This window comes from Camelina sativa, chromosome 15 (assembly GCF_030686135.1).
Source record: "Camelina sativa cultivar CO46 ecotype springtype chromosome 15, ASM3068613v1".
Taxonomy (NCBI): domain Eukaryota; kingdom Viridiplantae; phylum Streptophyta; class Magnoliopsida; order Brassicales; family Brassicaceae; genus Camelina; species Camelina sativa.
This window is the reverse complement of record NC_141894.1, coordinates 1,813,500-1,837,548: the sequence shown is the minus strand read 5'-3', so window position 1 is coordinate 1,837,548 and position 24,049 is coordinate 1,813,500. Positions and strand designations below refer to the sequence as shown.

Below are 24,049 nucleotides of genomic sequence, written 5' to 3'. Positions count from 1 at the left end.
CTTTTCAGCTGAAGAGCGTCCGCGGAGGCAGAGGTCGCCGAGGGGGATGGCGAGGCGGACGATCTAATGGCGGTCACGGTGCAGCAGATGGTGGAAGGGGCTACAACGGCCCGAATAACGGTCCTCAACAGCCAGCCAACCATGTACTGGCAAACAATCAAGAAGAGACACCCTAGGCAGACGAACTGCCTAGCCCTCCCAAGCGGCAGAGAGGGCAAAACCCTGAGCGGGCCAACTCCCCTCCCCGAGGTCGAATAACTATGATACTTGGCCCACCAGAAGATTGCGCCGACTCCGTCTGCGCATTAAAGAAAAGGGCACGCCAAGTTTGCAGTCTTCAAACAGCTCCGAATGAACCTCCATTCTGCTAGGACCCTATATCGTTCACATCGGAAGATGCCAAAGGAATCCATCACCCCCATTCGGATTCTTTAGTCATCAAAGTTTCCATGGGCGACTTCGACATCGAACGAGTCCTGGTGGACACGGGAAGTACCGTCAATGTACTGTGCTGGCAAACGCTAGAAAAAAATGGGAGTCACACTAGAGCAAATGAAACCAGAGTCGCGAACATTGGGATTGCCAAAAAGTCCATGGGAGACGTAAAGCTGCAAGTACGAGCCGGCGGAGTGACCCGGAAGACTAAGTTCGCAGTCATCGATGCGCCTCCGATCTACAACGCCATTTTGGGGGTACCGTGGATATATGCGATGAAAGCCGTACCATCAACCTATCACCTCTGCCTCATGTTCCTGACCACCACAGAAATTTGCACGCTTTATGGCGATCAGAGAGTATCCCGAACTTGCTCTGTTATTAAAAAGAAGCAGAGGAAGACCGAGGACGCGTAGCAATTACAAAGCGGGGACCATCTTACCGGTCCCCATAAGCCGGAGAGAGATCGCCTCAAGTCTCTGGAATGTCGAATCATACAGGCGAACATCGACCCTTCCGATCCATCACGCACTGTTGGCGTCAGGGCCAAGCTAGAGGAGCACATATAGACAAAACTGATCGCTTTTCTACAATCTCGGTCTTCCACATTCGCCTGGTCAACGAAGTACATTGTCGGAATAAATCCCGACGTTATCTGCCATAAGCTTAACATTGATCCCACGTTCAAACCGATCAGGCAGAAACGCAGACGTCTTGGTCCAGATCGAGCCAAAGCTGTTCAGGATGAAATCGAGCGACTGCTCAAAGCTGACCAGATAATGGAGGTCCAGTACCCCGATTGGCTGGCCAATCCAGTCGTGGTGAAAAAGAAGAACGGTATGCATGGATTTCACCGATCTCAACAAAGCATGCCCTAAGGATAGCTTTCCTTTACCGCATATACACCGTCTCGTCAAAGCCACAGCTGGAAACCAACTGCTCTCGTTCATGGATGCCTTCTCAGGTTACAACCAGATCGCCATGAGTTCTACTCACCGCGAAAAAACGGCGTACATTACAGACAGGGGAACCTATTGCTATAAGGTAATGCCGTTCGGACTGAAGAACGCTGGGGCAACCTACCAACGTCTAGTGAACATGATGTTCCCAGATTTGCTTGGAAAAACTATAGAGGTCTACATCGACGATATGCTAGTCAAATCTTTGATCGCAGAACAGCACGTCCAGCACCTCGCCGAATGTTTTGACATCTTTGATCATTTCCAAATGAAACTGAATCCAACGAAGTGTACATTCAGAGTTACTTCAGGAGAATTCTTGGGGTATATTGTCACTGAATGGGGAATAGAGGCAAATCCTAAACAGATCAAGGCCATACTGGGACTGCCATCACCGATCAACAAGCGAGAAGTGCAACGCCTTACTAGCCGCATCGCAGCCCTAAATCGCTTCATCGCTCGGTCAACAGATAAATGCCTCCCTTTTTACCAACTCCTCCGCAGAAATAAGGATTTCCACTGGGACGAGGAATGCGAGGTCGCCTTTCGGCAATTGAAGGAGTATCTGACCTGCCACCCAGTTTTAGTCAAATTGGAAAACGGGAAAACACTATACCTCTATGTCTCGGTCTCCAGTTCGGCAGTCAGTGGCGTGTTAGTTCGGGACGACCGCGGGGATCAGAAACCTATCTTCTACACGAGTAAAGCACTCAACGACGTGGAATCACGGTACCCCATGCTGGAGAAGCTTGCCCTCGCCGTGATCGTCGCCGCACGAAAACTCCGGCCCTATTTCCAGTTGCACTCTGTCGTCGTGTTTACCGACCAGCCACTTCGAACTATCCTCCATAGCCACCTCCAATCCGGACGCATGGCAAAGTGAGCAGTCAAGCTAAGTGAGTACCATATCGAATATCATTCTCGTCCAAGCCTGAGATCGCAAGATCTGGCCGACTTATCTCCTGCGCTTGGTGACCCCACTCCTAAGGAAGAGCATTGGACAATGTTCATCGACGGTTCATCAACACTGGAGTGGGACTCATTCTCCGATCTCCCACTAGCGAAATACTCTAGTAAGTACTAAAGCTCAACTTCAAAGCATAAAACAACGAAACGGAGTATGAAGCCGTTCTTGCAGGACTTCGATTAGCACGAGGACTCGGAGTGACACACTTGCAAGTCTTCTGCGACTCCCAATTGGTAGTCACCCAATTCAGCGGAGACTTCCACGCCAAAAACAAACGAATGGGAGCATATCGGCAGTTGGTCCGAATATTATCCGAGGAATTCACGTCTTTATCTCTAACAAAGGTCTCACGGAACAAGAACGCGTCAGCTGACACCCTCGCAGCTTTGGCGAACCGTTTCGACCCTGATTTGCGGCGCACCATCCCGATCGAATGTATCGACACTCCTAGCAATCGATCATGACAGCCAGATAGCTGTAATCAACGAGGACTCGGTTCCAATGGAAGTGGACGAACTGATAGAGGACCTGACGGACATCACGAAGCCTCCGGATGATTGGCAAATCGAGATCAAACTCTATATCTCCGAAGGTATCGTCCCGACAGACCGATGGGCAGCTCGACGCTTGAAGGCTCAAAGTGCCAGATACATCCTCTTGGACGGGGAATTGTTTCGCCGAAGTGCGTTAGGAGTGCTCCTTACCTGCGTTACTCGGGACGAAGCTGAAAGAATCATGATGGAGGTACATGAAGGCGAAGGTGGCAATCACTCTGGCGGACGCGCACTCGCCCTCAAGATAAAAAAAAGATAGACATTATTGGCCTACCATGATAGCCGATTGCGAAGCCTTCGCAGCAAAATGCGAAGCCTGTCAGCACCATGGATCAATGCGGCACGTCCTGCCCGAACTGCTGAATACCGTGACAGCTCCATATCCCTTCATGCGATGGGCCATGGACGCTATTGGACCTCTGCCGGCAACAAAATCTAAGAAGTATGTCCTAGTGCTGACCGATTACTTCACCAAATGGGTGGAAGCAGAATCCTTCACAAGGATCCAGTCCTTAAATGTAACCAATTTCATATGGAAGAACATCATATGTCGTCATGGACTTCCATACGAGATTGTCACCGATAATGGCACGCAATTCACCTCGCTCATCACCAGACGTTTCCTGACGAAGTTTCAAATCCATCTCAGCACTTTGACTCCTCGATACCCGCAAGGAAATGGCCAAGCTGAGGCCACGAATAAGTCGATCGTCGATGGACTCAAGAAGCGACTCTGTCGAAGGAAGGGAGCATGGGTAGACCACCTCGATGGCGTATGGTGGTCCTATCGCACAACCCCACAGCGGGGTACGGGACAATCCCCTTTCTCCCTCGCGTACGGTCTCGAAGCACTCATCCCAGCAGAAGCAGGAGTCCCGACACTTCGTCGTACCATGATGGTCGACAATACCGAACTCAATGACAAGATGCTGGTTGATCACAACAATTTTGCCAAAGAGCTGCGCGATCAAACTCTAGTCCGAGTGCAACACTACCAAGACACTGCGGCTCGATATTATAACAAGACTGTTTGTCAGCGGTGTTTCAACGAAGGTGATCTGGTTCTACGGGAAGTTTTCGAGAACACCAAAGAAGTTAACGCCGGTAACCTTGGCACTCGGTGGGAGGGTCCGTACCTCGTATCTACGAACTCATAACCATGGCCGGAGAACAGATCCAAAACTCGTGGTATGCGGCCCACTTGAAACGTTATTACTGGTAAGCCGTTGTCACGACCTTAACTAGGGGTTTTCAGGAATTCGAACTCCATTTATCTTTCGTCTGTAATACAAACTACGGTTGGCTTGATCCCCGCTTTCGGGTACGTAAGCAATTCCTTGTCTTTTTAAGATTAAGTGAATGCAGCTAAGATATTAATAAAGTTTTTTCCCGGCTGAAAAACTTCTTCTTTATTTCGAATACATTTAGATCGGCAATTCGACAGTATACGAAATTCCGCAAAACTAGTTTCATTGTGTTATAAGACTTCGCTGAAAGTCGTTTGGATTAGTTTCCATTACACTTTGTCTAAGAACATTGCTTCAAATCCAAATGGATAACTTCCATCGCATAGTTTGATAATTCGAATGCAAATAAATAAAGTTTTTACAACTAAGTCAGGATCAATCGCCATGACATGCTTTGGAGAGAGAAGAGACGCAAAGGGGAAACCCCCTCGACGAATCAGGGTCCTAAATGAGAAAAGAAAAGTATCGTCCGAACTCTGATTTCATGACGGTCCGAACCCCACCATTACCGTCTTGGGTCCTAAATGCAGGCGAAGTGGAGGACGTGGACCAGACAGATCATCCGCCAATGGTTCCTCCACCGCTACCTTGTCCAGTTCGGCTCGCCAAAACTGACGAGCCTGCTTTAAGGCCTGAAGTCTCTCCCGCGGGACTTCGAAGCCGCTAGACACCAAGCCTTCCAAGAAGGTACACGGGCCCTCGACCATATGCCTTTAACGAAAGATTGGGCTAGCCGACTCCAAAAAATATGCGTACCGTCTCAACCTATCGAGGGAAGCCCAATAGGCCCAGATATCGGTAGTAAATGGAGGTGCGGTATCCTCCAGGCGTTGGCAGTCAGCCTCGAAAAGAACAGGCACCTCCATACGTGCAACCTGTTCTCGGCACGCCGCATGCGCGGCAAGCAGCCCGGTCATACGCCACCTCTCCAAGAAGAAACCTTCGGCGATCATCTCGTTCAAGAGCCAAACAGTCCCGTCCAAACGGTAAAACCAACAGACCTAGGCCAACCTACGGCGTCTCGCCGTAAGATGATCCCCCAGCATATAGCAGCGAGCTCGATACCTTCTGAGCTCCTGACATATGTCGCACCAGTCATATCGACATACGGGACAGGTGCACGAACTAGGAACGTCTCCAACGTTTCAGCACGCCGGAACCGCTAGCCGAAGCGGCTATTCTTTCCCGGGCCTGTCTCAGCCATGCGGATCGAGTAGTTACCATCTTTCTTTCTATCTCTTGAATTTGTGAAGTTAGAATGTTTCGTTCTCCCAAACCTTCAACCCTATTTATATAGGATTGTGGGAAGTAACCGCCGCTTAATCCACCAATCAGAATGCAGCGAAATTTTCGCTGCGTCCCAAGAATAATTCTCAATGACCGTGTACAACATTTAATGAAGCGCGTCTCTTATTTCCAAGAAGAAAAAATGAGATTTTCCTCGAAACAAAAATTAAACAAAAAAAATAGAAAAAAAGAAGAGGAATATGTATACATATATCTCAGTTCTTAATCCGGTCTGGACTAAGTATTTATTGGTTCATACCAAACTCGCTCCTTGTTGATACCCTGGCCAGGTGATCAACTTGCGTAACTACGCACTATTTCTGAGGATAAGCAGACCCCAGAGTCGTTATTTCGCACCTGACCTTAACATATAGGGATAAGCCGGACCTAGAGTATTTATTCCGCACCCGATCCTTCAATTGTTGGGATAAGCCGGACCTAGAGTTCTTATTTCGCACCCAACCTTTAGTTCAGACGGAATAGTTAGCCGGACCCAGAGAATAACTTCGCAGTCCGACATCCGAACTAGAGCAAAGGAGATAAGCCGAGCCCATTATCTCGCCCTCCGACCAAACATATCTCGTAAAGAATAAATAGCCAACTTTTGAGGCGAGAATCGATGTTTTCAACCATCGCTTAACAAAAATTGTCTGATGTAAGTCAGGAGATGTCTCGCTTCTGATACTTTTTTAGAATGAAATAGCAAAACAATGACTGAGTATAGAAAATTTTCGCCCACTTTGTTGCGGTAAAGTCATATTTCGATTTTCAAAGTAAAATTCAAATTTGCCTTCTACAATGCGGCTGAGTCTTATTAAATTATCAAACAAAACATCTTAATTCCGAACCAGTGCGCTATTCACGGCGATCTCACGAACACTCGTCTTGAGTCGTTTCGGCATCAGCCACAACAATTGCAACCCAGTCTTCTCCCAATCCTTGGGGCGAGTCTCCAGTGCCCTAGCCTTCTGTTTGGACCCATCGAGCAAGTCAGTAGTCCTTTTCCTCTTTGCCTTAAGTATGGCAATTTTGGATTCCAGAGTCCTCAGCTGGCGGTCGATCCTGCTTCTTTTCATATGAAAGTACTGAAGATCTTGACTCAGTTCTTGATGCGTGCCTTCAATCTGCACACGCGAGGTCAACAACGAATTAGTTCGGAGCTGACATAGCCTGGTCTCCCACTTAAAAAGGAAAACGAAAATAAAGTAACGATTACCTGACGAAAAAAGGTATCGGCCTCAGCAATTCGGCATCGTTAACACGCCTGTTAATGTAAAACGGCTTGACGTTGCCTGGAACGAATTCACCAATCAGGGCAAGGTCCATGTGCATCGGCTTCCGATCTGATTCCCTTTGGCACTCGTTGCAGTACGCAACGAGACATGGTGGCAAAGCTGCTATCCTTTCGAACCCATTTGATCAACAGGTCAATTAAAACCTAATGTGTACTCCACCACGATCTAGTGGTATCGTTGTAACACTTCAGGATCGAATCCACAGAGACCAAACAATTGCAATATGAAATTATCAAGATCAAATATAGCTAAGACAATGAGAAAGATTGTGTTTTAAGTAACCGATTAAAAACAAGAAAGTAAATAAGTTGCTTTAAATCAAAAAGGAAATATCGGGTGCAGGGAATCATCAGGGATTATGATAACGAATTTAGATGGTTAGATGGGATGCATTAGACACCGTTCTAGAACTCAAATCACGGTTGTAAAGCTAACCTACTTTCGCAGCGTTAACTATCTATGCAATGAATTCACTAAACCCTAAACCGTCGTTTGGACCTAGCAAACCAAGCAAGCAATAAAGGTTCAAGTTTGATCTGTTCACAAGGTGCCTCAACTTCAGCTTTCGTTGGCTAAGGTCCACCTTGCTCACCTAAGTTCTTTTCCAGCAACTCAACAACACTTTTGGTGCCCCGATGAATTAAACCTAAGATCTTAATCTAGGTGATCAATCTAGCTTAAGCATTAAGAACAACAATAGATGAAGAACAATAAGATCAATCCCTAGTCTAACAAATCTAGCATCAATAAATCATAAAAACCCTTTCTGAAACCTTAAACCCAACAATGAAACTACTCAGCCATAGAGAAACAGAAACACCAAATCAATGATGAAGATAACATAATTGAATTGCAAAAGAATAGAAAATAGGGTTTAGAAATCTTCTCCAAAGTGTCAAGAAGGATTAGAGATCTTCTCCCTTAGCTCTCAATACAAAATAGTCTCAGAAAATAAAGCTTATATCTTTGGAGGCCGAGCCTCGTGCTTAAATATCAAAATAAAACCCTAAAAGTCGGTTTAAAACGAAAAAGGAAAACTTGAGTCGGGTACGGGGAATGGTCGATCTCGAGAGTGGATCAGCCGATCTGGAACATATTTCTGCTCTCACTCCATCTGCTTACTAGCTCGATCAGTCTTCAACCAATTTAGCTCTAGATGCATATTTTCACCCCAAAAACGCTAAGATTATTTCGAAATCACCTAGAACCTGTAAAGACTCACAAAAGACCAAAAGGACTCTAAAAGCACACTTGGACCTAACAAAAGACTCAAAACAAGTGTAAAAATTATAGTTAAAACCCTATAAAATGCAAACACATCACCATTCTCAATCCAATCTTTTGGGTGGGATTCAAGCATCTCAAGTTTAAATAGCAATTCACGTTGCACTTGTTCGATGCGGCAAGACGATCACGATACTCTGTGTGGCGATCTTCCACCTGATGGAGAAATTCTTCCAAATCGGGCATTTCTTCCGGTTTGACATGAAACATCAGCATCCAAAGAGCTCGGATGTTCGGGTAGTAGGTCGTCCCCCATTTGATAGCTTCGGTATTCGAGAATGTCGGGACATCGTTCCCGATTAGCGGGGACTCCACACTGCTAATAGAGCTCGACATTGCTTTGATTAAAAGTTTTTCTCAAGTTGTTTAGTTCGGAGATAGTGCCGGTTGATTTATATGAATATTGGGAGGTGAAACCCCTTTCCAAATTTCCAAATTCCGTGCAAAATGGAAAAGATACAATTCTTCGAAATTGTCAATTTCCTTTTCTGGTAAAAAGAAAAATTCCGACAGATAAAGGTAAAACCTAGAATTTATCAGACCAAAAGGGAAAATCGGCCGAACAAGTCGGCAATGTTTTACAAAGGAACTCAAGCCCATACCCAAAAGAGTTCGCGATATAAAAAAATTATATTAAAGTTAAACATCCGAGGCCCCGGTCAGATCGGCCTCGAAGACGTCAGCATTGGAGCCATGCGGAAGGCGAACAGAGTCAGGAGCCACGGTCCCGGGGTGAAGAAGTCCGAGGCCGAGCTTATCCGGGGACATCACGAGATCATTTTCTCCAGTGCAAGGATATCCATCGCGTTGACAATTTCCTCAGCCTTGATCTTGTTTACGTTGATCGCTGCGATTTGCTCTTCGGGAATAACAGCCCCTTTTTCGATCAAATACTATACCGTTTCCTGCACTCCCTTGGCTTGGTTCAACAAGTCCTCCATAGGTCGAACTACAGTATCTTGTTCGACTAGATAAGCTCTCACTTTGTCTAGTCGAGCTTGGGCTTTCTTCGCCGTTCGCTCCACCTTTTCGAGACGATCCCGCCGAAGTCTCTTGACCTCGAAGTCAAGTTTGGTTTTCAGCTCGTTACATATTCCCAGCAGCTCGGACTTCTCTTCTTCATGAGTAAGCTTGGACGAGGTCAGTTCGCCAATCCTCAGTTCGGATTGAGCAATGATGCCGTCCTTTTCGGCAATAAGGGCTTCAAGCTCCTTGCTTCTATCGTCTTTGGCCCTGCTGGCTGTACGGATTTGTTCCGCACACTCCTTCACTTTTTCAAGTTCTGACCCTGAACTCTTGTCGGCTTTGGCTCGCCTATCGTACAATCGGGACAACGTATTGATCTTGAAAGCAGTCTGTGGATTGAAGGAATACATGTCAGGTCCACTTACATAAAGTCTGAAAACTAAAAGTGTATTGGGATACAAACCATAAAGTGGGATTCGACGATATCAAGGAATGCTCGCTCGTACTCCAGTTTATCCGCTTCTGGTAGGATTCGACTGGAAATCTTCAAGTTCCAGAAAAGTTCGCCTGAAGCGGCACGGTTTCCAACCAGAGGGGTATCGCCAAAATAGTCAAAGGCGAACCAATCTGTCTTGTCATTCCTTCTTTTTAGATGGAATTGATCGGCAGATTCCAATCCGGCGTCGTTAGCTGAGCGCTTGCGGTTAACCGTCAGTTGAGGTTTGGAGGCTGAATCATCTCTGATCTCCTTCCCCTTGTTCGTTTTCTTCTTCTTCTTCTTTGATCCAGTTCCGAGTTGAGGGACGTCCTGTTCGTCGATCTGAGGACCAGCATCCTCTAGGACCAAGGGCAGAGAGTTGTTTTCTGCAGCGTTTTCAATGTCGGTTATGTCGACATTCTCCTCTGGGACCTCAGCTGGATCAACGGCAGTTCGGTCCCGAGTAGGCTCAATTTCGGCCTGAATGGCCTCTTGGGTGTCCCGGCGGATGATCTGGAGACTACCGGACTCAACAACACTGGATCCGCCGGGTCCCATAGCTCGTCCTAGCGAATTCGCGAAACTAGGGAAGTTTGTCCTGGCTTTGCCCATTGCTGTTTCGACTCGGATTCGAGAAATAAACTCCCACCGTCAATTTTTCCCGGATAGTAGGCGTCTCTGACGGATCGAAAACCTGGAGCTAGACGCGTCTTGAAGAATGGGCGATCTGGAAAACAGAGTGTGAGAAGGTTAAGACTGGTCAAAAGCGTTGCAACGAACCAAAATATATAAATGGCATAAAATCTACCAGGATTCACATTCCACACTCTCCGATGAAAACCCAGCGGGTCTACGAGCGAATGCTGATCCGGATGAAGAAATAATAGTTCGCCCACTTCTGGTGTTTGCTCACTTTCTTGCCGGTAAGGAAGTTGTGTTGTGGTCTCATGTTCACTTCCCAGAGATTTGAACTCTTTGATGCTTTGAAACTCGATAGTTGTTCGAAACATTGAACTCCGATGTCAACTCCGACTTCGGCAGCTAAGGTAAGAGCAGCGACAGAATTGAAAATGGCTCTGGGAACGAATTGACAGATTGCCAACCTGCGTCTATGCGTAGTGAGAAATTAATGTCGGGATCGGGAACACTAGTCGGCATTCGGTGAAATAACCCTCGTATAAGCATATATATCCTTCTGGAGGGCTCCAAGGGCGTTGATCTTCCCGCGGGATCACGATCGTAACGCCTCTGTTAAATAAGCCGCACGAGTTCAGCATTTTCTTAACGGTCTCGGTCGAACTCAAAGTCTTGTCACCTCCAATTCGCCCTGCGTGATCTAGCAAATGATCGATATCTTCGATCGAGAGTCCTAAGGGGACAAATCGTTCTTCTTATAGTAAGGAAACTTCTTGAGACGGTTCGGCGATTTCATCTTCATGACGAACTGGTACTAAAGCCAAAGGGTTCGACTGTGAAGACGAGGCTCCGGCTGAGCAGCGGATCAAAGGTAGTTGGACTTCGGAGCCCGATTTACTTGGTTCCCCGATCTGCGCGTTTCGATCTGGTTTGAGAGTTTTTCGCTTGGATGAGCGGCGAATTAGTTGTTCGCCTTCGATCTCTGGTGAGGAGACAGGTTCTGAAGTGCTCGCCATATTTTGAGTTCGGAGAGTGCGGAATTAAAATCGGAACAGTAAAATAAATAGGAGAGAGATCGGAGTAGATTACCTTTCGTTGTTGGCGGAAAGTGAGAAATGACGAGAGAAGGAACGTATTTATAGAGTCGAGTGGGCGGCAACCCTACGAAGAGTAATCATGACCTACGTGACTATTCGATTTTCGACCTATGCGGCCGCGATGCAAGCGACACGTGTCATTCGGACAACTCACAGCAACATGATGCGGAAATCCGGGTAAAATAAAATAATTCTTTATGGTTTAGATCGGATATTCTCTTTTCCGTAGTTCAAAATATTCGAATTGAATCTCGAATATTCAGAACTGGGGGGACTAATTGTTGGTGCGGGATTTAGCACCCCCAACAGATAATTCGAGTATTTAACCAGGAATCCGGTTAAGAATCCAATTAGGTTATTTAAGACCAATTCGGACGAATGAAGCCCAGCCTTGAAGAGGAAGAACCGAGTTCCACTTCGCCCGGCGGCCGACTCAAGGAATAAAGCAACTTTCCTTATCTTAGTTCATCTCATAAGGAAAGTTGATATTTTGTTCAATCTAAGAATAAGTATAAATAAGAGGAGACTTCCTCATTGTAAATCATCCGATTTTGAATACAATAATTCAGCTCTTTCTTTGTTCTTGGCAAAAACCCTAACTTCTTCTTAAAGAGATAAACTCATTTTCTAATTCTTTAGCTTAAATAAACTTCTTAGAGGGATTACTTCTTTGAATTTGTTTCCCCTTTTGACAAATTCATTGTGGAAACCTAGTTTCTACATATAGTGTTGTGATCAAGTATTATAGGCACTGTTATTAGATCTCCAAATGTAGCGTTAGTTTCAAGATTTCAATATTCCAAATGTGTGTGAAACATGTATATATTTTTCTCAACAAAATTTCATCTTTTCATTATCTTTCAGTTATTTCAACTTTTGATTTGCCTGATCGATTAGTGCAAATCTACTTTTCCCGAGCATACTGTCCTTTCAATTATAGTTTCCCCTTTTTCACATGTTTTTAATTGGAGGTAACAACACTCTCCATTCTTTCACTGTTGACAGTTATGTTTTAGTTTTGCATGGATCTAGATAAATGTATCTGTTTGTTGATTCCTGTTCCTTTTTGTGAATAAAATTGAAATCTACTTTCTCTCTCAGATGTTTCCAAATGATATATACATAGGAGGCATCATCAAGGCTGCTGATTCTTTCAGGTCTGTGCTCTAGCTTCTTTATGTTCTGAAATTTGTATTACTTATCAATCTGAAAACTGTATCTCAATATTAAGGAGTGTGTCATAACATATCTTAAAACTGCAGGCAGGTAAGGTTGCTAGACACAAGATCTTCGGTCCAGTGGGTTGTCGCCAAAGTGCAAGATAGAATTATGTCAACCACTTTGAGAAAATATATTGTGACGAGTTCGAAAACAATCAGGTTAGCCTTCCCGTTCAGCAGTTTAAGAGCTGAATTTATCTTTCGTAGCTAACTCATGTCATTTGAGTTATCTGATCATGTGCTATGATCCTATGACAGGCGCACCTTCGAATACTACGACAAAGATGAAACAATTGTGGCTCATATAGCTGGAGGTATTGATGCATTTTCTAAGGTCTCTGATGGTTGGCCAATGCTGAATACCCCATTGAAGCTTGCATCTCTCAAGAACTCAGACAATCAGTCAGAGGGAATTTCTCTGAGCCTTATATGCAAAGTTGAGGTAAGACTATGTTTCTCCAAACTCAACAATTTCTTCTTGATTTGGTCATTGTTGTCAGTCTTATTTAATCTCTCAATAATCAAACATTTAAGATAGTAATATCATGAAAATGATTATGCCATTGGCCTAAGACTGAATACAGTTTGCAACATTGTAGATGTAAGTGCTTTTGGTTCTGCTAAGGTTAAACAGTTTGTCTCTTGTTATACTCGTCAGGAACTAGCGAATTCTTTGGATTTACAGACTCGGCAAAACCTATCAGGCTTCATGGATGCTATTGAGAAAATACTTGTGCAACAAACCCGTGAAGAACTCCAGTCCAATGAATCCTCCAAAAGTGAGATTAACATGGATGCTTTGTTTTGGGAGTTGTGTGATTCTTATTTCAGGATGTGGAGAAGTCAACAGAGAATCCACCATCTAGCCAGCTCAGTGGAAATATGGGGTGCGAATGATGATGACAAGATTAAGGTGTCTCTCAACAAAAGTTTCCATCAAAAGTTGCTTGGCCTGATTAATTAGAACCTAATGTGGTAGAAAGCTCTAAACTACTTTTCCAAGCACGCTACGGCAAAATATTTGTTTTTCTATTGTGCAGAGGCTTTTAATAGGAAAAGATTAGAGGTCTAGCACATAGCTGCTTAGTTTCTTCTTCTATACACCAACCCTTTCTTCACATGTTTGAACTTGAAAATCAAATTGAGGAGAAAATGATGATTCTGGAGTCATAAGAAGATTTGGATTCTTCACGTAAAAGGTAAATTTCACATAAAAAAATGCCAAATCTTTTTTTTGTTTTATAACTTCTGCTGCTCGAAGTCTCCTTCTAATGTCAACAACTCATCATGTTTTATCTTTTTCCTGTACGCCCCCTTGTATATAAATAACTAAAAAATTTATCTCCAAATTCCTTTCTTTTAAAGCTAAAGGGGCTCATTCTAAGTTCCTCTGGTCTGGCTTATCAAAAAAAAAAAAAAAAATGACCAAAAATTAAGTTTGGCATCATACAAGAACAATCCCACTTATTAACCAACCCAAGGAGAATGATTTGATGAGAGACCAAACGCTTAAACAAAAAATGTAGAGAGAGTATTGTACTATGTAGCAAACGTTAAGAGAAATACGTCTTTTATATGTTTCATCAGTCAGAATAAAACGTACCAAATATAAAGAAGACGAGAGGGAGGAACTAAAAAAGTTTGAAAGTTACTGAATCATATCAAGAACCGAGTTACTTCTCTCACACTACTCACTCACTCATCATCTTCGTCGTCTTAATGTCATCAAACTCAGAATCATTCGCAGATTCACTATCTGAATCACTCAACACATACGTCGTCATTCTCCTCCTATTAGCTATAGCTCTTTGAGGCCTTGACTTTTCAGCTACATATCCTATAGCCATTGCCAAAAGCTAGTCATATATATCTGAGACAGGTTATAAGGCTATAAGCGGAGCTTGGTCCAAGAGCCAACGGTTAGATTAATAAACGTTTTTTTGTTAACTGTGATATATACTACACGGAGAAAGGAAAACTACAATTAGTGGAAAAATCCCAACGGTTAGATTAATAAACGTGTATCATCATCATTTAAAAACAAAAAGAAAATGATCTAATTCTATTGAAATTATAATTATGGAAATATGGAAATCAGATTCTATATAATAACCATGAACCGTGTTGTGTTTTACCCTAATTCTCAAAGAGTTTTTTTTTTTTTTTTTTTTAATTTTCTCTGTCAAAAACTAAAGCTTCTTCCTAATACTTTTTACTCTCTGTAAACAAACAACATACACAATGGATAATTCCGGAACGCAAGCCATTGAGACGATGGAAGAAGTTGATGCGCTGCTCAAGATGACTGAGACACTGAATCCATGGGAACAGACAAAGTTTATATCCTCGACTCAAGACTTTAGGTTCGGTATAATCCGAAAGACCTGTTGGGATACAATCCAAGTCCCTCTGAAGTTTAAAGAGACTATAATTAATATATAAAGGGTTCAATCTACTAATTGCCAATTGGATTTTAGTTAGAAGTCCAAGATAAGCCCAAATTTAACAAGACCGAATTTAATAGTCTCGTCTCTAGGCTAAAAGACAATCTTCGTGATGCAAAGATTGTTGAAAAGCCGAAAGAAAACCCAAGAACCGGTCCACGGATTAGGGTTAAACCATATGATAACCCTAAAGAAGATGTTATCATGGCTTAGGTAAGATCGATAAGGAGAGGAAGATGGAAGTTCGTTCAGAAGTGAAAGAGAAGTTGAGTGACTTATTGAAGGCCATCGAGGAGAGACTAAGTTCGTCGGAGATGAGACTTTACACTTCCTTGTGTAAAGGCTTCCAGTCCCATAGATTCGGCTATGACAAGTTCGTTACGTATCTTCTACAGTTGATAGCAACACAAGAGTCTTTATCAACGCTTCATGCGACTTGCCTACGGTGAGAAAGGAAAACAAAAGGTTGGAGTTGAAGAGACCCGACACGATCAAGATTGTCTTATTGGTGATCCAAAGATGATTGGAACATGTCCTGAGTATAGGGTTAAAGTAGATGAGATCCCGCAAGAACGAGGGTGGGATGAGACCAACTTGGAGAGAAAGAATAAGAAAAGAATCTTGTCTCCAAAGGATTTGAACCTCCCTTTGAAGAAAAGGAAAAGGTCTAATCCTGAACGAAGAGTGACACCTAACTATAGGCTTATCCCCGAGGAGCTACGGTCACCGGTCTCAGACAATCTGAACAACACGTATGTTGTGAAGAGATATTATTTCGAGGGAGGTAAGGTGCTAACCGGTACCGAAGAAGAGATGATTAAATGCGAAGATCAGATGTACGAGGCGAATATGTTGATGAGTGCTTTGAGAAGTGCAGTGGACAGTGCGGAGAGAGTTATGAGGGGAGAGATGAGAGTGAACGATCTTGGTGTGAAGTTTTACAGATGCCTTGAAGTGTTATATGGTGGAGTCGTGGAGACATGTTTGAGATAGTGAGAGAAGATCACCAAGGAGCTTTACCTATGATCTTGATACGGTTGAATCAGAAACTGCGTGAGCTCACGGTTGCCCGAGAAAGCTGGAAACGTGGCTGGAAGAAAACTTTTAAAAGACTTTCTCCAACGCAAATAGATTCTGTTGCACAAAAATCTCAAGTGAAGTGAAGGAAACTGATTCAGGGTTCTTCAATGTAATTTTTAAACAGATTAATTTGGTTTGGTTTTGGCTTTTTGTGGTTTGGTTTTGGCTTGTGTTTAACTGTGTGGAGTTTGTGCTAAACTTGGTGACAAAAACGACTATGTAAAGTAGATTTCAGAATGCAATTTCAATCGCTGACATTTGGTTTTGGTTTATAAACTTGTGAAAATGACGTATGTGTTGAGTGATTCAGAGAGAGAGTGCAGCTGGGAATGATTCTGAGTTTGATGACATTCAAGACGACGAAGATGACGAGTAGAGTGAAAGAAAACTACCTCGGTAGTCGGTTCTTGTTTTTAATTCAAACTCAACTTTTAGTTTCTTCCTCCGGTCTTCTTTAGATTTTTTGTTATTCCTATGCAAGACTTTTATTTTCTCTACCGATTTGGCAACTCTGTTTCGCTTAAGCATTTGGTCTCGTTAATAATTTCCTCTTTGCCTGATTGAATAGATAAATTGCATATGCGGATCTTTTTAGTAATTTTTTCCATAATTATTATATGTCTTTATCCAAAAGGAGTAAAATCACTATGTTACAGTATTGTGGTTTTATGAATATAATAAGATTATGTTGTCATATAAAGGAAACTTAAGGACATAAGCTAGAGGCTATTGTCCTCTGTCCCTGAATAACTTCAATTCTATTGTAACCAGAAGTTTCTTTCCGCTGCTTGTCTTTTTGTTGCTTTTATCTCCAAACCAAGTATTTCTGTCGTCCAAAGTCCAAACCCTCTCTTTTCAATAATCTGCAAAACATACTAGTGGTCATAGCTAAAGGGGCTTAGCAAAACCAAAAACACTTACTTATCTATATCTACAATGTTGCAAATTGTATTTTGTCTAGGCCAGTTGCTTAATCATGTTATTATATCTTCAATTTTCGATCTGGGAAAGTACATGTGACTTACATCGATGACCATAGAAAAGGAACTAAAATCCTATCCTCAATTCTACCAAATCAAGAAGAAACTGTTGAGTTTGGATTAACATAGTCTTACCTCAAGTTTGCAGACAAGGCTCAGAGAAATTCCCTTTTGACTGATTGTCAGAATTCTTGAGAGATGCAAGATTTAATGGCCAACCATGAGAGACCTTTATAAATGCATCAATACCTCTAGCTATATGAGCCACAACTGTTTCATCTTTATCGTAGTATTCGAACGTATGCCTGCCATATAAATGATATAATCATAGAACATGTAGTCATTTGGCTTGATCAAACAACTCAATGATATGCGAGGAAAAAGATTCAGCTCTTAAGCTACTGAAAAGAAAGGCTCACCTAACTGTTTTTGAACTCTTCACAATATATTTTCTCAAAATGGTTGAAATAATTCTATCTTGCACTTTGGCGACAAGCCACTGAACTGAAGATCTTGTGTCTAGCGCTGCAGAGTATAACCTTTCCTGCCTGCAGTTTTAAGATATGTTATGGCACACTCCTTGAGATTTAAACAAGAAACTTTCTGACGCTGATGTGTGTCAGTATACGAGGATACCTTTCTCGCTTAGACATTAACTCAACTTATTGAAAAATGAAATTACAGAGTTTGTATGCAGATGCAGATGCATATCTTACGGTTTCCTAGGTAGCTATGTTAGCCAGAAGAAAGCGGTTTCAGATGCGGTCAAAGAGCTATAGAGCCAAAAATGATACACCAAATCACAAATCCCTAGATGATAGGGAACAGTCATCTGAGGGTTGTCTTGCTATGCGGTTGCATGAACTAGGCTGCAAAGGTGCATACAACTGGGAACACTCAAGCCAGAGGCTGAGTAATTTTTTCAAAACAAATATTTTCATATTGAATGCTCTTGCCAACAAGAATGAATAGGAAGATATCATCTTATCATCTCTGATTCCTTAATAGTCTGATAAGTTAAGTACCCATGCAATTCGAGATTGGCAAGTAACAGAAATTTCAGGATAACATAGAAAAGCTAGTGCACAAACCTGAAAGAATCAGCAGCCTCGATGATGTCTCTCCTATGTATACATCATTTGGAAACATCTGAGGGAGGAAGTAAATTTCATTATTATTCACTAAAAGGAACAAGAAGCAACATAGAGATACAGTTATCTAGATTCATGCAAACCTAAAAACATGCCATCTAGGTTTGGAATATATATGTTCGGAGTTGGAGCCTAATAAAGTGTCCATCTCAAAATAGGATTAGGAAAAGAGTAGTTTTCCATTATCAAAATAGGAATAGGAAAGCTAAGTTGAGCTGTTTAGTTTTCAGAGATTTTCTAAACATTTCTTCTTTGTACAAACTAAGTGTGTTTAAGAAACTTTAGTACTAACCCTAAAGAGAAGATGGAAGTCCATTCAGAAGTGAAAGAGAAGTTGAGTGACTTATTGAAGGCCATCGAGGAGAGACTAAGTTCGTCGGAGATGAGACTCTACACTTCCTTGTGTAAAGGCTTCCACTTCTATAGATTCGGGTATGACAAATTCGTTAGGTATCTTCTACAGTTGATAGCGCAACACAAGACTCTTTACCAACGCTTCATGCGACTTGCCTACTGTGACAAAGGAAAACAAAAAGTTGGAGTTTGGAGAGACCCGACACGAACAAGACTATCTTGGTGGTGATCCAAAGATTGGTCCGCAAGAGCGAGGGTGGGATGAGACCAACGTGGAGAGAAAGAATAAGAAAAGAATCTTGTCTCCAAAGGTTTTGAACCTCCCTCTAAAGAAAAGGAAAAGGTCTAATCCTGAACGACGAGTGACACCTAACTATAGGCTTATCCCCGAGGAGCTACGGTCACCGGTCTCAGACCCGGTTCTGAACAATACCTGTGTTGTGAAGAGATATGATTTCGAGGGAGGTAAGGTACTAACCGGAGTCGAAGAAGAGATGATTAAATGCGAAGATCAGGTGTACGAGGCGGATATGTTGATGAGTGCTTTGAGAAGTGCAGTGGACAGTGCGGAGAGAGTTATGAGGGGAGAGATGAGAGTGGAAGATCTTGGTGTGAAGTTTTACAGATGCCTTGAAGTGTTATATGATGGAGACATGTTTGAGATAGTGAGAGAAGATCACCAATGAGCTTTACCTGTGATCTTGATACGGTTGGAACAGAAACTGCGTGAGCTCACGGTTGCTCGAGAAAGCTGGAAACGTGGCTGGAAGAAAACTTTTAAAAGACTTTCTCCAACGCAAATAGATTCTGTTGCACAAAAATCTAGCTCAAGTGAAGGAAACAACAATCTGATTCAGAGTTCTTCAATGTAATTTTTAAATAGATTAATCTGGTTTTGGTTTTGGCTTTTTTTTTTGGTTTGGTTTTGGCTTGTGTTTAAGTGTGGAGTTTGTGCTAAACTTGGTGACAAAAACGACTATGTAGATTTCAGAATGCAATTTTCAGATTTGTTATCAATTCTCTAGACCAAAAACAATTGAATAATCTATTTATGGATAGAGCTGGAGCAATCTATACCTGTTCACGAGAAGCTCTTTTTCACTGATCATATACTCATCTTCATGTTCTGTTCCTTTATCAAGTGAATCAGCAACCTATGGCAGATTCGTTAAGGGGGAGTCAGGATCCACAAACAGGCATATACATAGAAAGAGGAGTATAAGAGTCAATTACATCATCAAGAGTATAAGAGTCAATTACATTATCCTAATATAGGGAGAGTACAACTCATATAAGCTTTTAAAAAGGTACAATGAAGATCTCAACCTTGTTAAGGGAAGTTTATGAAGAAGGGGAGTTAAATATGGATGGTCGTTGCTAATTTATCTCTTAGCTTCTGCAGTCTCTGTCCCTTATCAGAAAGGTTCTGGGCGTTACATTCTCGTTGGAGTCCTCCTGTTGCAGGTCAGACAAAATCAGAGAAACCACAAAACCAACATGAAAACACTTAAAAAAAGGAAATAGCTTTAGCAGATTTTATTTACCGAGGAGTGGAATATTGCAACAGGACGTTCTTCTCTGTGGGCGCGTCCAGCATACAATAGTGCATTCAGAAACAGTTTACCAAGGACAAAGAAATGTGTATACCAATTTAAATGTGAAGTGTTTTCTACTGAATCATACGAAAATTTCATCTGCGTAAGTTGTAACTTGAGAACAAACAAAGGACAATTATCACAAATCACAGTGTCTTTTCTAATCGTTTCTAATCACAGTACTAATTTTATGCATAAGCGTCAATTACATCATCCTAATTTCTATAAATCATAAAAAACCTAATTTCTATAGCCTCAAAGGCTCAAATAAACAAGAATTCGTAGCAAGTTAATGATATTCGTACCATGAGAAACGCCGATTTGCTGAAGAAAACTCTTCGACTTGCTCAATCAGAGTCACCCATTTGCTGAACCAGAGTCCCCAATTGTCACCCGCGCCGGTGAGATGATGACCACGGCGGATCGAGAGAGACAACTTTCGCGGACATTTTTTTTTCCTTCTGATACAATATTTTCACCAATCAGACACATATTGGATTTTTAATTTTATTTTTGGACTATTTAACTTTGGATCCACCACTTGGACCCTCCATTGGACTTGGAGGTACCAATTAGTTAAACCCTTCGTAATTTCACAACTAAAACTTAACAAAATTACCAGAAATTTTTTTTTTTTTTTTTTAAATCCTTTCACAACAAAAAAATACCCTTCTAGTTTGATCTTATGGGTTATTTAAATCAAAATTCAAGCATGCTTGAATTTTATCCTAGTTTGTGGTTTTTGTTTAACATTTGAAAATTATTATATTTTTTGTGATAATTTCGGCTAGATTTAAATAAAACATATAACGTTCTGTTCACCATTTCGATTTGCCCATCTGTCTGCGGGTGACATGTGGTTGAGAATGATAGCTTGGTTCCGAGTTTAGCCCATAATATCCTCCAGAAGTGTCCTAGAAACTTTGTATCTCGGTCTGAGACGATTATTTGAGGCATTCCATGTAGACGTACTACTTCCCTGAAAAACAAGTTAGCTACAATAACAGCATCGTCCGTCTTGTGACTTGCAATGAAGTGAGCCATCTTGCTAAACCTGTCAACCACAACAAAAATCGAATCTCTACCATTTCTGGTTTGAGGTAAGCCAAGAACAAAATCCATAGAAATATGAGTCCAAGGTTGAGAAGGAATAGGTAGAGGAGTGTACAAGCCGTGGGGCTGTACCTTACCCTTCGCCATTTTGCAAATATGGCACCTAGAACAAACCTTCTCAACGTCTTTCTTCATTTGAGGCCAATAGAAGTGTTCTTGCAGTCCAAGTAGAGTCTTTGACACTCCGAAATTTCCACCTAGTCCACCTCCGTGAGCTTCTCTGATCAGCAGCTCTCTCATGGATCCTCTTGGTATGCACAATCGATCCTTAAAGAACAGATATCCATCCTGCCTATAATAGTTTTCAAAAGCAAACTTATGGCATTTGCCATAGCTCTCAGCAAAATCGATGTCAGTCTCATAAAGTTCTACTATCTCATCAAAACCTTCTAGCTTAGAAGACAAAGTAGAAACGAGAGTGTACCTCCTGGATAATGCATCTGCGACTACATTATCCTTACCTTTCTTGTACTTAACCGTGTAGGGAAAAGTCTCTATGAACTCCATCCATTTGGCATGTCTCTTGTTGAGCTTCTGTTGTCCTTTGAGATGCTTTAGGGACTTGTGATCAGTGTGAATGACGAATTTCTTGGGCCACAGGTATTTCTGCCACGTTTGAGAGCCCGAACCAAGGCGTACAGCTCCTTGTCATATGTAGGATAGTTTAGCGTCGATCCTCCTAGCTTCTCACTGAAGTAAGCTACTGGCTTCCTATCGTGCATCAAAACAGCACCTATACCCACTCCGGAGGCATCACATTCAATCTCAAAAGTTTTCATAAAGTCAGGTAGTAAAAGAATAGGGACAGTGATAAGCTTCTCTTTTAAGGTTGAAAACGCCTTCTCTTGTGCTTCCTCCCGTCTGAATCCTACATCCTTCTTGATAACTTCTGTAAGTGGCGCTGCAATGGTGCTGAAGTCTTGGACAAATCGCCTGTAAAATCTTGCTAATCCATGAAAGCTCTTGACTTCTGCTACGTTTTTGGGTGTTGGCCACTCCTTAATAGCCTTGATCTTCTCATCGTCCACTCTAACTCCTTCTGCACTGACAACAAAGCCTAGAAAGACAACCTCAGTAGTACAGAATGAACATTTAGAAAAATTAGCAAAGAGGGATTGAAAACGAAGAACATTTAGAACTTGGCGGATGTGTTCTAAGTGTTTTTCTAGACCTTTGCTGTAGATGAGGATGTCGTCGAAATACACAACCACGAAGACACCAATGAAAGGCCGGAGAGCATGATTCATTAAACGCATGAAGGTACTAGGAGCATTGGTGAGACCAAATGGCATGACTAGCCATTCGTAGAGTCCTTGCTTGGTCTTGAAAGCTGTTTTCCATTCATCCCCTTCCTTCATTCTGATCTGATAATACCCACTCTTCAAGTCTATCTTTGAAAAGAACGTTGATCCACATAGTTCATCCAGCATATCATCTAACCTCGGAATCAGATGTCTATACTTCACTGTAATGTTGTTAATAGCTCTGCAGTCAACACACATCCTCCATTAGTCCTAGGACTAAATATCCGGATCCGAATCCGTATCCGCTCTGAAAAACCGGATATCCGGGTAAGACGGATCCGGATTCGGATATTAAGTTTGTGTATCCGGCCGGATCCGGATACGGATCCGGATACTAACAAAATTTCAAACCGGATATCCGGATCTGTTTTAATATATATATATATATATATTACATAATATCTAATGGATTTGGGCTTTATATTAGTGGACTTTTAAGTTTTAGTATTTGTATCTTTTGATCCAAGCCCATTAAAATAAAAACTACAGCAACCCTAGTAGACTAATCGATCCACATTTACTGAACAAAAGAAAAAAATCACCCCCTTTTTTTATTTTCACGACGGCCCTAACAGAAGATGGAGCCATGTTCTTCGATGATGGATGAGATTCGTCTTTTCCTTTTTGATTTCGGTTCTATTCGATGATCCACATTTACTGAACAAAAGAAAAAAATCACCCCCTTTTTTTATTTTCACGACGGCCCTAATAGAAGATGGAGCCATGTTCTTCGATGATGGATGAGATTCGTCTTTTCCTTTTTGATTTCGGTCTATTCCTCCTCCATGACCAACCTTCATCCCTCCTCCTGTTATATTTACGGTGGCTAGCCCTCTCTCTTCAAAAAGAGAAACAAAATGGAAGACTTAATAGCAGTGAAGAGATTGAAGATCTGGCGAAAGAGGTTACTGAAGATCTGGCGTGGAGTGAAGATCCGGCATGGTAGGACTTCTTATGGGGGAGAAAGCAAGAAAAAAAAAACTGGATCCAGGTATCCACGGATATCCGGGTTTTCGAACGGATATCCGAGACCCGGATATCCGGGGTCAACGGATACGGATTCGGAGAACAATATTTCATATCCGGCAGATCCGGATACGGATTCGGATACCTCCAAAAACCCCGGATATCCGGATCCATCTCAGGCCTATCCTCCATGAACCATCTTTCTTTGGCACAAGCAAAACTGGTACTGCACATGGACTGAGACTCTCTCTGATGTGTCCCTTACTCATCAGCTCCTCTACTTGCTTCTGAAGCTCTTTAGTTTCTACTGGATTGGTTCTGTAAGCGGGTTTGTTCGGTAGTGCTGATCATGTTACCAAATCGATCTGATGCTCTATCCCACGTATTGGCGGCAACCCTGGAGGTATCTCTTCTGGAAATACATCCTTGTACTCCTCTATAATCTCTATCATCTCGCGTGGAAGCTCTTCTGCTGGTTTGGTACTGGTGAGTGTCTCTTTATAAACAAACATGAATGTGGTCATCTCTGGATCAAATAGCTTGTTGAACTCGCTGTGATTGATGTACAGGCTGTGAGACACTTTCTCTGTATCCTTGCGGTTCATGTGAAGCTGGTCCTTGTAGATTTCGCTGGGTG

General features: G+C 42.3%; 2 protein-coding genes and 1 pseudogene across 10 annotated transcripts; 2 read left to right on the top strand and 1 right to left on the bottom strand.

The window, feature by feature from the left end:
• Positions 1 to 11,284: 11,284 nt before the first annotated feature.
• Positions 11,285 to 13,389, top strand: LOC109129051 (uncharacterized). Its single transcript, XM_087489143.1, has 6 exons — positions 11,285 to 11,382; positions 11,536 to 11,542; positions 12,307 to 12,362; positions 12,468 to 12,584; positions 12,684 to 12,867; positions 13,084 to 13,389. The coding sequence occupies exons 1-6, from the start codon at positions 11,285 to 11,287 to the stop codon at positions 13,387 to 13,389; spliced, it is 768 nt and encodes a 255-aa protein (XP_087345269.1).
• A 1,277-nt stretch (positions 13,390 to 14,666) lies between these two features.
• LOC147926198 (uncharacterized) lies at positions 14,667 to 16,325 on the top strand (annotated as a pseudogene).
• Positions 16,326 to 16,537: 212 nt separating this feature from the next.
• On the bottom strand, positions 16,538 to 20,524 carry LOC104744618 (uncharacterized). 9 transcript variants are annotated; one of them, XR_015582145.1, is made up of 10 exons: positions 20,335 to 20,524; positions 19,979 to 20,012; positions 19,761 to 19,889; positions 19,512 to 19,588; positions 18,913 to 19,241; positions 18,373 to 18,593; positions 18,021 to 18,078; positions 17,349 to 17,477; positions 17,065 to 17,234; positions 16,538 to 16,812 (listed from the first exon to the last, which is right to left on the bottom strand). XR_015582145.1 is itself a non-coding variant. In XM_087488149.1 (8 exons), the coding sequence occupies exons 4-7, from the start codon at positions 19,541 to 19,543 to the stop codon at positions 17,066 to 17,068; spliced, it is 444 nt and encodes a 147-aa protein (XP_087344275.1). In that variant the 5' UTR covers positions 19,544 to 19,588; positions 19,761 to 19,889; positions 19,979 to 20,012; positions 20,335 to 20,524; the 3' UTR covers positions 16,538 to 16,824; position 17,065. The 9 variants fall into 9 exon arrangements, 3 of the variants coding, with proteins under 3 accessions (XP_087344275.1, XP_087344276.1, XP_087344277.1); XR_002035520.2 differs by lacking the exon at positions 18,373 to 18,593 and having other exon boundaries at positions 16,538 to 16,824; positions 19,128 to 19,241; XR_015582147.1 differs by lacking the exon at positions 18,373 to 18,593 and having other exon boundaries at positions 19,128 to 19,241.
• Between the last annotated feature and the right edge of the window lie 3,525 nt (positions 20,525 to 24,049).